This window comes from Chlorocebus sabaeus, chromosome 16 (assembly GCF_047675955.1).
Source record: "Chlorocebus sabaeus isolate Y175 chromosome 16, mChlSab1.0.hap1, whole genome shotgun sequence".
NCBI lineage: Eukaryota > Metazoa > Chordata > Mammalia > Primates > Cercopithecidae > Chlorocebus > Chlorocebus sabaeus.
In genome coordinates, this window is record NC_132919.1 from 58,222,383 (window position 1) to 58,235,129 (window position 12,747).

Below are 12,747 nucleotides of genomic sequence, written 5' to 3' on the forward strand. Positions count from 1 at the left end.
CCCGAGTACAGGCATGCACCACCATGCCTGGCTAATTTTTTTGTATTTTTAGTAGAGACGGGATTTCACCGTATTAGCCAGGATGGTCTCGATCTCCTGACCTTGTGACCCGTCCACCTCAGCCTCCCAAAGTGCTTGGATTACAAGTGTAAGCCACCATGCCCTACCAATAAGGAGTGGCTTCTTATGGATAAGCAAAGAAATTGGTTTCTTGAGATAGAATCTACTTCGGGTGAAGACTCTGTGAACATTGTTGAAATGGCCACTGCTGAGACCACCTCGGTTGGGGAGACCCTAACCCAGCGGCGCTAGAGGAATTAAAGACACACACACAGAAATATAGAGGTGTGAAGTGGGAAATCAGGGGTCTCACAGCCTTCGGAGCTGAAAGCCCTGAACAGAGATTTACCCACATATTTATTAACAGCAAGCTAGTCATTAGCATTGTTTCTACAGATATTAGATTAACTAAAAGTATCCCTTATGGGAAACGAAGGGATGGGCTGAAATAAAGGGATGGGTTGGGCTAGTTATCTGCAGCAGGAGCATGTCCTTAAGGCACAGATCGCTCATGCTATTGTTTGTGGTTTAACAACGCCTTTAAGCGGTTTTCCGCACTGGGTGGGCCAGGTGTTCCTTGCCCTCCTTCCGGTAAACCCACAACCTTCCAGCATGGGTGTTACAGCCATCAAGAACATGTCACAGTGCTGCAGAGATTTTGTTTATGGCCAGTTTGGGGGCCAGTTTATGGCCAGATTTTGGGGGGCCTGTTCCCAACAGGCCACAGAGGATTTAAAATATTAGGCAAACTTAGTTGGTAAAGGAGCTGCAGGGTTTGAGAGGATTGACTTCAATTTTGACAGAAGTTCTACTGTGGGTAAAATGCTATCAAACAGCATTGCGTGCTACAGATAAATCCTTTGTGAATCGATGCAGCAAACTTCATTGTTGTCTTATTTTTAAAAGTTGTCACAGCCTCACCAACCTTCAGCAACCACCACCTCAGTCGGCAAAAAGATTTTGACTTGCTGAAGGCTCAGATGAGTCTTAACATTTTTTAGCAATAAGGTGTTTTTCCATTAAGATGTATACATTTTTCAGACATAATGCTATTGCATATTTAAGACTCCAGTATAACAAAAACATAACTTTTATATGCATTAGGTGGGAAACCAAAAAATGTGCATGAATGACTTTATTACCATAGTTGCCTCATTGCGGTGGTCTAGAAGCAAACCTGCAATAACTCTGAGGTGTGTCTATACAAAAATTGTTCAAATTAACCAGCTTTTTCCCCAAATGTAACGCAAAACCCTCCAACATTCAGTGATAGAACCAACTTCACCTATTTTTATACCACAACACAGTGTAATCTACATTTTTATAAAATTCAGTCCAAAATCTAAAATAATATTATTTTAAAATGTATTTCTTGAAAAATTATGTGGTTTTTATTTTTCTGTAAGTAATTTAAGGTGAGCACCATGTTTTTCCTGATTAGAGAGAATGTAGAACGTTATCTTTGGAAAATACACACTAGGAACATAAAGACTTATATTTTTAAAATGTAATGTATACAATATAATGTGCAATGAGACGTGCATTTGTGCTTCTCAAAGTAGGAGAAGCATTGATATAAAGTGAAAACAACCTTCAAATTTAAAATCACTTCTATCTTATGTCATACGAAAATGAGAAAATGTTTTAGAAGACCCTAAAGGGTGTCTAGGAGATGATATTTTTCTATAGGTGGGACTCAGAAATTAAAACAAGACTGGGAGGACGGATTGTCCTTGCTAGCCTGGACATCCAGTGATGATGATGATAAGCTGGTCAGGCCTGAGCACAGAGGGCTGTACTGTAACTGTGGCTCTACCTTTTAAAATAGAATCTCTACTTTTGGCAGCACCTCGCTGTGGTTTCCAGGACTCACTTGTGTTTTTTGGCAAAATGCACATCACGGTTTGAATTGCCAGTGTTTCTTATTTATAGCTTTCTGCAACGTTACGTTTATTTACATTTAAATTGCTTTGCAGTCATTTTAACAGCCCCACACAGTGGATTATAAAATTATTCGAAGATCGTCATTCTTCCATGTTTATTAGCATCAAGGCAAAGTCAGCCTAGAGGCCAGAACTCACACCACGATGCCCTTAATGATTAGGAAGCACTTTCCTGAATGTACACACCCAGCAGGCCCCACCACTCTCAGGCAGCCTGGCGCTTTTCAGGAATTCATTAGAGATTCAATGTATATAAATCAATATCCTCTGCACCAGCCGCCCTCAGCCCTCATGATCCAGCTGTGTTTCTCTGAGAGGATGATGGCCCACATATTTCCCCCACATCCCCCTAAGACCCAGAACTTTTCTGTTCTTCAACCTCAGCATACTAAATTGCATTTCTGGGCCACTTTTCCATTACCAATTCCTGGCTCATACTCCCACCTTTCTTCATCCTTGGACATCTGGGTCTATACTGCCTCTGGTTCTGCTAACCATTCGTCTCTCTTCTGTTTATACCTGCAGAAGAATGTCTATTTCTTCCCTCTCAACTGCTGGGTTTTGAAAATAATCAGCCACTGTCACCACAGCTTCTTAAGTAGGAAACTTGGCATTGCTGGTGCCTGCAGGACGAAGTCTTGCAAGAAGCCTGTCTCCTCCCACTCTGCATATCTTCTCCTGGCCAAGCCGTGCCATCGTCTGTGTGTGTACATGAAAAGCATAAAAGCCTGTTTTCCTTTCTCACTGGTCATGCTCATCAGCTCTCTTCTCAGGCTCCAAGCTGAAGTCTGAGTCCAGGGCGTGATTCCTTCCTTCCTTCCAGACAGCAGCGAGATGAGGAGACGCCCGTGGACTTCTTCTACTTCATTGACTTTCAGAGACACAATGCTGAGATCGCAGCTTTCCATCTGGACAGGTAGGGTCTGGCCCCATAGAGGCCTATGAGGACCAATCCTCTGGGAGGGGTGACTAGACAGATCCTCAGGTGGGAACTCCCTGGCATTTCTTCCTTCTGGCTTTTTATCTTCTTCGTGCCTCATCGTGGTGTCTTTGAACCCAAAGTGTCCCATGCAACCCCCTAGATTGAAAAACACAAGGTCTTTTAATGAATGCAATGAACATTCATTAAAGAATGATTTACAATGGAAAGAACAATTTATAAAGAACACGTTTCCCGCCATGCTGCTTGGGGCAGTTGCTCTAGTTTCCTGATCTGAGAGCGAGGAGAATGCACCCACTGTTATTTATCCAAGAAGTCTCACTGTTATATCAGGTGAAAGCACATTTCTAAACATTCCAGTTCCTCTATTTGCTCAGTCATTGCTCCCCAAAGTGTGGTCTGTAGCGTCATGGGCACTTCCAAGAAGCTTTTTAGAAACAAGGAATGTCAGCCCCACCCTAGAGCCACTCAGTCAGAGCCTGTATTTGAACAAGATTGCCAGGTGACTCACAGGAACACTGAAATATGAGAAGCACTGACCAAGAACACAGATGGGATGGTGGCAAGGTTTTCCCAGGAGGTTTGATAGAATAAGGATTCATTTTCTACTCCATTTCCACTCCTTTAGACCTAGGTTTAAAGGCCAGAGACCCATCTCACTGGCCACCCTCTTGGGTACACCAACCAATTCCTAATGTGCACTGGCCGGGGGACAAAACCCCTCCTCCTCACTCCCTGATCATCGCTCAGATGGAACACAGCTTTCTCTCTTGCAGGATTCTGGACTTCCGACGGGTGCCGCCAACAGTGGGGAGGCTAGTGAATGTCACCAAGGAAATCCTAGAGGTCACCAAGAATGAAATCCTGCAGAGTGTTTTCTTTGTCTCTCCAGGTAGAGTACTGGCCCGAGTGATATTCCGGGTCTGAGTACATGGTAAGCCAGAGTGTCCACCCCTCCATTCATCAGTGGCCTGACACCCTGCTGCTAGCACTATCCATTACTGGGATGGGCGTATGAAGTTGTAAGACACTCCCACTGTCATCTGCCTGACCATAACACAAGATGAACTGTGGATGGGAAAGGCTGTGTGTGAGATGCTCCCTAGTGTGTGTGGGCACTGACCCTACAATGCTGGCCTCCCCGGAACCAGAGGTTATCCACCCAGGGTAATAAAGAGTGTTCTACTCATAAGGATAGAATGCAGTGAGGTTGGGACATTTGAAAGCAGGTACCCAAGAGGTTCAGCTTAGTAGCATTCACACCCTCACTTCTGGAAAAGTCAGTGTTTCCTTCTTCTGTCTCTTCCCAAGCTGTGAGTTCAGGATTTCCCTTCCCTCCCAGTGGATTTCCTAGGGCAGGAAGATGTCATGCCTCCAGAGCCCTCCTCTTACTCCTTCTCCTCTCTCCTCCCCATCCTCCAGCCAGCAACGTGTGCTTCTTTGCCAAGTGTCCGTACATGTGCAAGACGGAGTATGCTGTCTGTGGCAACCCACACCTGCTGGAGGGTTCTCTCTCTGCCTTCCTGCCATCCCTCAACCTGGCCCCCAGGCTGTCTGTGCCCAACCCCTGGATCCGCTCCTACACACTGGCAGGAAAAGAGGAGTGAGTTGATCCCCAAGCCACACAGCCCAGTCCTTGACAGCAGCCACAGATCCTGTACCAGTGACTTGTCGCTAACTTGGCTTTTGAATCTGAAAAGCTGCCTCAATACTCCTTTGCCCCATTTCATATTGATCCTGGGATCAGCAGGCCTGGGTCTGTAATCTCCCTTTAGTTCATTTATTCAGTTCTAAAGAACCTTCCATGTACCCAACACTAGGTGCTATGGGATACAGAAATGGAAGACTCAGACTCTCTCCTTAGGAAGCTCCTTGGTCTAGTGCGGAGGACAGACACGTAGCCAGATCACAAAAACACAGCACAGCACTTGCTATAACCAGAGTGCACACGACAATCCCATGGGAGGGACACCTGGATCCCCTGAGCAAGCCCTGGGAGGCCAAGGACCTCATGCTGTATCCCCAGGACCTAGCAGCCTCCCTGGCACGCAGCAGCTACTCCACACTAGCTGAGGGAATCGATCCATCAATCAAGCCATCATGATTGTAGTGGGGAGAGAAGTAACCAGGCAGAATTTCTGGAGGACATGACAGATCCTGAGGGACTCTGTGAAGGCTGAGAAGAGCCCTCGGATGAAAATGGGCATCGGAGCATTGTAGGCAGAAAACCACGTGTGAGAGAGAAAGGGCAGGAACAGCCCATGGAGGTGCTGAGTGGTGCAGAGCCCTGGAGGGCCAGGGTCCAAGAGGCTTGGTGAGAGGGACTGTGGAGGAAGGGATGAGAAAGCCGGTGAGGGTCACTGCCCCCTCCTTTCCTGCCTGCCCCGACATCTCCCCTCTGGCATGCAGTGTCCCAGCCATGGGCTTAGTGTCCACCAGAGTGAAAGGACCCAGAACCTTCTCACCATATGGAATCTGCATGTCCTTGCCCAGGGTCTTTCTAAATGTGAGAAGCGGCCACCGGCCCAGTGCAGGATCAGGGAGGCAGGGGTTGGAGGGCGGGGGGAGGTGTGGGGAGGACCCCCGACACCCTGCCATCTTGGCTTTTCCAGCCCCAGGACTTCTTCTCCCCCTCAGGTGGGAGGTCAATGCCCTTTACTGTGACACAGTGAAACAGATCTACCCGTACAACAGCAGCCAGCGGCTCCTCAATGTCATCGACATGGCCATCTTCGACTTCTTGATAGGTAGGTCCCCACACGCAGGCCCCCAGCGGAAATGGGCTCTGCTGTGTGGCAGGGGTTCCCTGTGACCTTGTGCACAAACTTACAACCTGGCTCATGAGGACTGAGTAACTCTGCACCTCCCATAGCCTCAGAAGCGGTGGAGGTCCCAGAGGACAGAAGGCAACAGGCTCGCCTCTCTTCAAAGAACTGGAAGAAGCTGAAGGGGTCGCCACTCATAAGGCAAGGCCTGAGTGGGCGTCACTCATCAGGCAAGGCCTGAGTGGGTGTCACTCATCAGGCAAGGCCTGAGTGGGCGTCACTCATAAGGCAAGGCCTGAGTGGGCGTCCAATTGGAAGTTGTACGTTCACTTCACCAAGTGAGGGGACACCAGGTAGGAAAGGAAGAAAGTACACAACAAATATGTAGCAGGGAGGGCCTCAGGCGAGGCCACGGACACACAAGACTAGTAATTCCACCTTCCAGGCCCACAGGGACTTCTAGGGAGAGGAGACACATGAAGGTGGCCATCACACAGGAGCTTAGGTCCGAAGCAAGTCAGACAGCCGGCTCATCATCGTGCCTTTCAGAAGTTTCGCTGTGTCTGTTTACTATAACCAGGATTAGCTGAGGATCTCTGGGCTCAGGAAAGCCAGTATCAATACGTACACAAGGTGCAAAGGTGACTTTCTGCACATTCAAATCCCTGGCCAAAGGCTGGGGTAGGGGCAGAGGCAGGGATGAAAGCCTTAGACTTGAAACCAGTCCATTTAGGGTTTGCTCGTTTCGCTTCCTTCTCTCTCCTGTGGCTGTTTCACTGATGGCCCTGGGGAAATGATAGTGTGAGGCCCAGCTTGTTCAGACCCCTGCCTCTCAAGTGACGACAGGCCTCCATTCCCTGGAGAGAACTCAGGTCAGGAGCACCTGACCCCCTGGCTTGCTGGTCCCGGTTCTGAGTCCTCCCCTCCTTCACAGGAAATATGGACCGGCACCATTATGAGATGTTCACCAAGTTCGGGGATGATGGGTTCCTTATTCACCTTGACAACGCCAGAGGGTGAGTGTCCCCACGTGTGTTCAACACTCCCCTCTCCCAGATGTGCTGCTCTGTGCAGCCAGCTGCTCGGGGGAAACAGATGCCCTGCAAATGAGGGCCTCCACCACCACGTGCCTTATCTCCTTCTAGCCCTGCTTCTTCCATTTCCTTCTTTCTCTTTACCTTTGCAAGTACCACTTGATTCACCTCCAGCCTGAGAGCACTCGTGTGCCCTCTAGTGAAATAGGGTGAGGTTTTCGAGAGCAAGGTGCATCCTCAGTGGCTGGCCCTCTGCAGCTAGTGAATGAAGGATTGTTTAGCTCTAATATCTCTGTACAGAGGCTTTTGTGATCTGACTGCAGAGAGGGGCTGGAGAGGCAGCTGCCATGATCCCTGGCATTTTACCCCAATCTCTGATTCACAAAATACTGAGAGGAGAGAGGAAGCCTCAGGGGAACGTGAAGGATGCTGCCAGCCACCCATAAAAGCCTGTTTCTCCTCCTAGGTTCGGACGACACTCCCATGATGAAATCTCCATCCTCTCGCCTCTCTCCCAGTGCTGCATGTAAGTTTTCCTGCAGCAGATAATATTGGCAAGGAATAGCTGTGACCCTTCATGCTGCTTGCAGCCGAGGGCTGAAGGGCTTCATCAGTTTTCACTGGTCTAGGACATAAGTGGGTAGTGACATGAACTGCCTTATTTCTTACACATTTGTGCACTGCATGACATCTCAGCCAGTGACAGACTGCATATATGATGCTGGTCTCATAAGATTATATTAATAATATGGTATGTTTACTGCATTTTACAGTTTTACTATCTTTTGTTTATATACACAGCTATTCACCACTGTGTTGTAAAGGTTTGTAGCCTACAAGCAATATCATATAGCCTAAGAGTGCAGGAGGCTGCACTATCTAGGTTTGTGTGACTGAGTACACTCTATGATGTTCACAATGTGACAAAACCTTCGCTTAAGGAAACATTGCTCAGAACATATCCCCATCACTAAGCGATTCACGACTGTACTACAACTATCAAAATTTCCCCCACATTTGTCTTTTTCATCCTTCCACATAGGATGAATTAGGATTTAATCCTTTAAACCTTTCAATTGCCAACTTTAATCGGCGACCCACTCAGATCATCACCTATTTTTGCAGTCTGCTGGGTTTTGATATTACTAATCAGACCTCTGCTTTGCCCGGCATTCATATCAGCTCATAAATATCACTACCTGATCACCATCTAAGCAAAACCCTGATTAAAGTCCTGTAAACCTGTGCAGACTGGAAGGCAGCACGAAGGCCCTTGCTTGGCCACCATTTCTCTAGAGAATGTCTAACTTACTCCCATACTTCTCCGGTGTTTCAGCCAGGCTTGTAAAATTGACCACCTGCTCAGCTGCAGTATCCAGAGCTAATTATAAATATGATATTCACACCTAGCAAAAACATCTCATTTGTTTCCAGCTGGAAAATTTGGAGCAGAGCATGCGTATTCTTCATCTACGTCTTAGGTTAAACATGCTTCCCTCTGGCCTCCCTTCCCTGCCTCCTGAGCAGGACTGGATGAGCAGTACCTGTTTATGACAGAAGTCAATTAAGCTGCTTACGCATCAGAGTCCAAGTCAGATTCCCACATAAAAAGAAACTCAAATCCTAAAGATGGGTCCCACCACATTTTCATCTGTGATTTTAAAATCTGACACACACAAATAAAGTTAGCAAGAAACAACTTAAAGGCTGGCAGTACTGAGGGCTTTTGAGATGGCAAACAGCTCATCATTTCACCTACTAGAGACTTTTCCCATTAGCTTTAAATCTCCTTGAAAAATCTAAGTGTCACTTTGGTTTTGATTCCCTTAGCATTGTCAGAGAAAATGCATATAGCCCGGCATCACCGTTATTAGAGCACAAATGGCTATGCAGGCTCTTGAGCAAATGGCAATTGGGCAAAGGACTGCAAGATACTGGATTTTGCCTTCCATTTATTCGCTTTTTTACCTGGTTTCCATTAAAATGTGCCTGAGAAGACACGGGGAGAGGCGCCAAGAGTATCAACTACAACAGCTATTTGTGGGGAAAGAAGTTAAGTTCAGGCAAGTTATTTTCTTTACATTTGCTTATTTGGTCCCTATAACTTTGTCTTTTCAGGATAAAAAAGAAAACACTTTTGCACCTGCAACTGCTGGCCCAACCCGACTACAGACTCAGCGATGTGATGCGAGAATCACTGCTAGAAGACCAGCTCAGCCCTGTCCTCACTGAACCCCACCTCCTTGCCTTAGATCGAAGGCTCCAAACCATCCTAAGGACAGTGGAGGGGTGCATAGTGGCCCATGGAGAGCAGAGTGTCATAGCCGACGGCCCAGTGGAACAATCGGCCCCAGACTCTGGGCGGGATAACTTGACAAGCTAAGGGCTGGAAGAGTCCAGTTTCAGAAAATACACCTGGAGCCAGGGCAGCAGACTCGAGTGCAGACCCTGCTTCTTCACCTCCACCTGTTAATGTTGGAGGTCAAGTCAGCTAGGAAGGAAGAAGGATATTTTCTCAAACAGCAAGTGGGGTCCACAGAACTTGATCTTTACTCCGGTGCACTGCTTCTGTTGTGCATTGCCTTGCTCCGTTTTTCCCAAAAAGCACTGGCTTCATCAAGGCCACAGACGATCTTCTGAGTGCACTGGGAAATCTGGGTATGGGTCAGGCTTGACAGCTTTGATCCCAGGAGAGTACTAACGGTAACAAGTCAAATAAAAAGACATCAAGTGGAGACCTGACTGTCCTCAGGATCCTTCTTCTATCTACAAGTCAAAGATAACTCCCAGTCCAGACAAAACACCTGGCCTATCACAAGCTGACTTTTTAAAAATCTGCACTTTGGGCCGAGGCAGGCAATAGTAACTCTCAGACAGGTTCAAATTAGACCTCACACTTTTGACTCACATTCTAGTCACTGGTCCCATCTGAATAAGTAATCCCTACAGCCCAGTAATAGAGTAACTTCTTAGAAGATTATTACAAGTGACAAAAATAAAATAGGGATTTGCTCACAATATCAGAAAAGGAGTGTTCCAATCTGAAGAGCATTACAATTGAAATAACATCAAATATGTCAAACTTACCGGCCAGTAACAAAATAAATAATTACAATGAAGGAAAAAAAAGGAAAGTCCTCCAAGGTCAGGATGGCATGGTAATAGGCCTAGCAGGGACACAAGCCTGGAATAAGGCAGGAAAGAGCCAAGGCTGACCACAGCCCACCAACCACAATCTTCTTCCCTAAGACCCCAGGACTGTCCCTGGCCCATCCCCAAAAGGAGAAAGGGGCTATGTGGAAAGGAGAGGCCCTCTAGATGCTCCTCCCTGTGGCGGCTCGTTCAAAAAAGACTAAGTCAGGCTTTTTATTGAAGCCTCCCTTAAAAGTAAGTGTAGTAGGGATTCCTTGTCTCCTCTACCTTCTCCCTACTGACTTGTTGATATCTGAAACTCCTTTTAATAGGAGGCTTTGTTGCTTATTCCATAACTAATGACCAAAAACACAAAGGACAGGAAGGTCTTCATTCCAGGGAGTCACTAGTCAGTCAACAAGTAAAAATGCCCAATTTCACCAAATCAACGTTTCCAGTAAAGGCCAGAGGTTCAAACACTGTAAGCATGACAGGAGTAGAATGGAGCTGTCACTAAAGAGAGTACAAGGTCAAGAACCAGAAATGCCTCCAAACTTTCTGCAGTATGAGCAAACATAGCCTTGACAAGACAAATAACACTTCTGACCCCTTGGTACTCCCACATTACTAGTATGCTGCCCCTGAATTTTGTGTCTCTATAAAATCGCTACCATTGACTGAGATCTGACCACGTGAGGCGCTTCACCAACGTTACAGAAGCAACACACAGGTTTCCAATCCTCTCGAACATAGATATAACCCCCTAACCTCCAATGTGCATGGAAGAACTTTAAGGCTCAGAGACAGTAAGCAAAATCACACAATTGAGTGGTTTAGACCTATTCCAAAGTGTTCTTTTCACTGTAACAAAAAACCCAACAGTATCCCACCCAATTTATGAAGTTATATATTTTTTTGTTGTTAAAAAAAAAAATCAGCTAGACATGGGCTCACACCTGTAATCCTAGCATTTTGGGCCTAGGCAGGCAGATCACTTGGGCTCAGGAGCTCGAGACCAGCCTGGGTAACATGGCAAAACCCTGTCTCTACAAAAAATACAAAAAAAAAAATTTTTTTTTTTAAATCAACTCTTTAACAGAGAAACCTTAATCCCAAAGATTTCCTTAACTGTTGTGGCCCTACTGCAGCACAGGGCTCCCCACTTCATCCACTGTCTCTCCTGCTTCAAGTTCTTTCTTCCCTCTGGATGAAGAACCAGGAGATCACACACAGGAATGGGAAAACATCTGGGTAAAAACGTTCAAAGAACAGCACAAAATGGTTTGGGACTTCCAAATAACAGACTCTCAGGAAAGTAGGCTACAGCTCCACCTCAAAACCCGCCACCTCCTATAATGAAGGACTGGTTTTCCAATGGCCTATATACAAATTTTGCTGCACTCTACAAACTCAAAGTAATAGGCTTGAATTTCACCATGTTATGTGGTATACCTACCTTATTATTCACTTATCCTTCAACCTTCCATTACTTTTTGATTAAACAAAAATAAGACTCATTTCTCAAAAATATCAGAAAACCAACTTCATTCAGAAAGCCAATGTCATTCTTACTCAAGTTCTTCCAACATGTTCATTTTGAACTGTTAATGTCCCATGAAATAAAAATTCTCTCGACTCTTTGAGAACTTTTCAAGTTACTACTGACAGCAAACTAAAAAAAGAAAGAAAGGGAACTGAACTGTACAGCATGTAAACTGATGGAAAGAGCCATTTGGAAGAATTCATTTCAGCCTTCTCAGAAGTCAGGAAGACAATTTGAGTTTGAAGATTACAAAAAAAAGTCATTCTCTTATGAGTTAGTTTTATGTTCCATAAGTCACCACAAACACTGCATTGGCAAATACTGAACATTGCTCCTATGGGAAATACATGGTTAGGTTGCTGGGAGTCTCTAGTTACATTTTCATCAACCAATCAATACATAATCTTGCTGTGTGTGTTTTATGTTAAGGCATGTTAAAGATACTTAATATTTAATATATACTGATTCATTAACACTGTACTCAAGGCCAAGAGCACTGTAACCCAGGCCTAAAAGAAAACATCCAATATACATATTTTCTACATATGGCACAACACAGCCTTCTTGCACTTAGGAACACTAGTCAGCACTTCATCACTACACTTAGTGGCTTTTTAAATAGTGAAATCACCAACAAAAAAATACAAAAAGACAAAAAAAAAAGGGGGGGGCGGGGCATAAAAAGACCCAAGAAAAGGATACTTACTCACAGTATGAGAGATGAAACAAGGCTGAGCATCCCTTTGTTCCACTTCAGCTGGGAACACGCATGTTGGGAGGCTCAAACTTTTCACTGCTCTTCTCTTGTCTGCAAAAGCCCTGTGACTATTGATTTTGGGGGTTACAAATGAAGTATAGCAAGTAGGCAAACTACAAATACAGAATCCATGAATGATGAGGACCAATGGTTAACTCATTTAAGATTAACAAAGATTTTAAAAAGCTCTCCATCTAGTGGCAACCTTTAAAATCACACAGCTACTTAAGCAAAATTGCCAGAACTTTCACAAAATGAAAAAACCTTACTCAGTGGTTTTGGTTTTAGGTGTAGTCAGGATGAAGTCACAGCTCTGAACTTATGTCAAGAAACAAATTTTAGTGGTACATGTGCATAACAATGCTGCTTTCTATGTAAAAATCCCATAGCATAAGAAGGAAGAGATTTAAATTTACACAGCTACAGCCTTTACTGATAGCTATTATAATAAATACCTTTGGGGGACAGGCACGGTGGCTCATACCTGTAATGCTAGCACTTTGGAAGGCCAAGGTGGGCAGACTGCACTTAGGAGTTCGAGACCAACGTGGACTACATGGCAAAACCCCACCT

The 12,747-nt window shown here is 45.4% G+C and overlaps 1 protein-coding gene across 1 annotated transcript in view; it reads left to right on the forward strand.

The window, feature by feature from the left end:
• The window catches only part of FAM20A (FAM20A golgi associated secretory pathway pseudokinase), a 61,891-nt gene extending 52,766 nt beyond the window's left edge, over positions 1 to 9,125 (forward strand). The window contains exons 5-11 of the mRNA XM_008011985.3: positions 2,827 to 2,919; positions 3,720 to 3,835; positions 4,366 to 4,546; positions 5,581 to 5,690; positions 6,643 to 6,724; positions 7,209 to 7,268; positions 8,861 to 9,125. Of these exons, the coding sequence (XP_008010176.2) occupies positions 2,827 to 2,919; positions 3,720 to 3,835; positions 4,366 to 4,546; positions 5,581 to 5,690; positions 6,643 to 6,724; positions 7,209 to 7,268; positions 8,861 to 9,125 (907 nt within the window). The remainder of the gene's footprint in view (positions 1 to 2,826; positions 2,920 to 3,719; positions 3,836 to 4,365; positions 4,547 to 5,580; positions 5,691 to 6,642; positions 6,725 to 7,208; positions 7,269 to 8,860) is intronic.
• Positions 9,126 to 12,747: the final 3,622 nt, after the last annotated feature.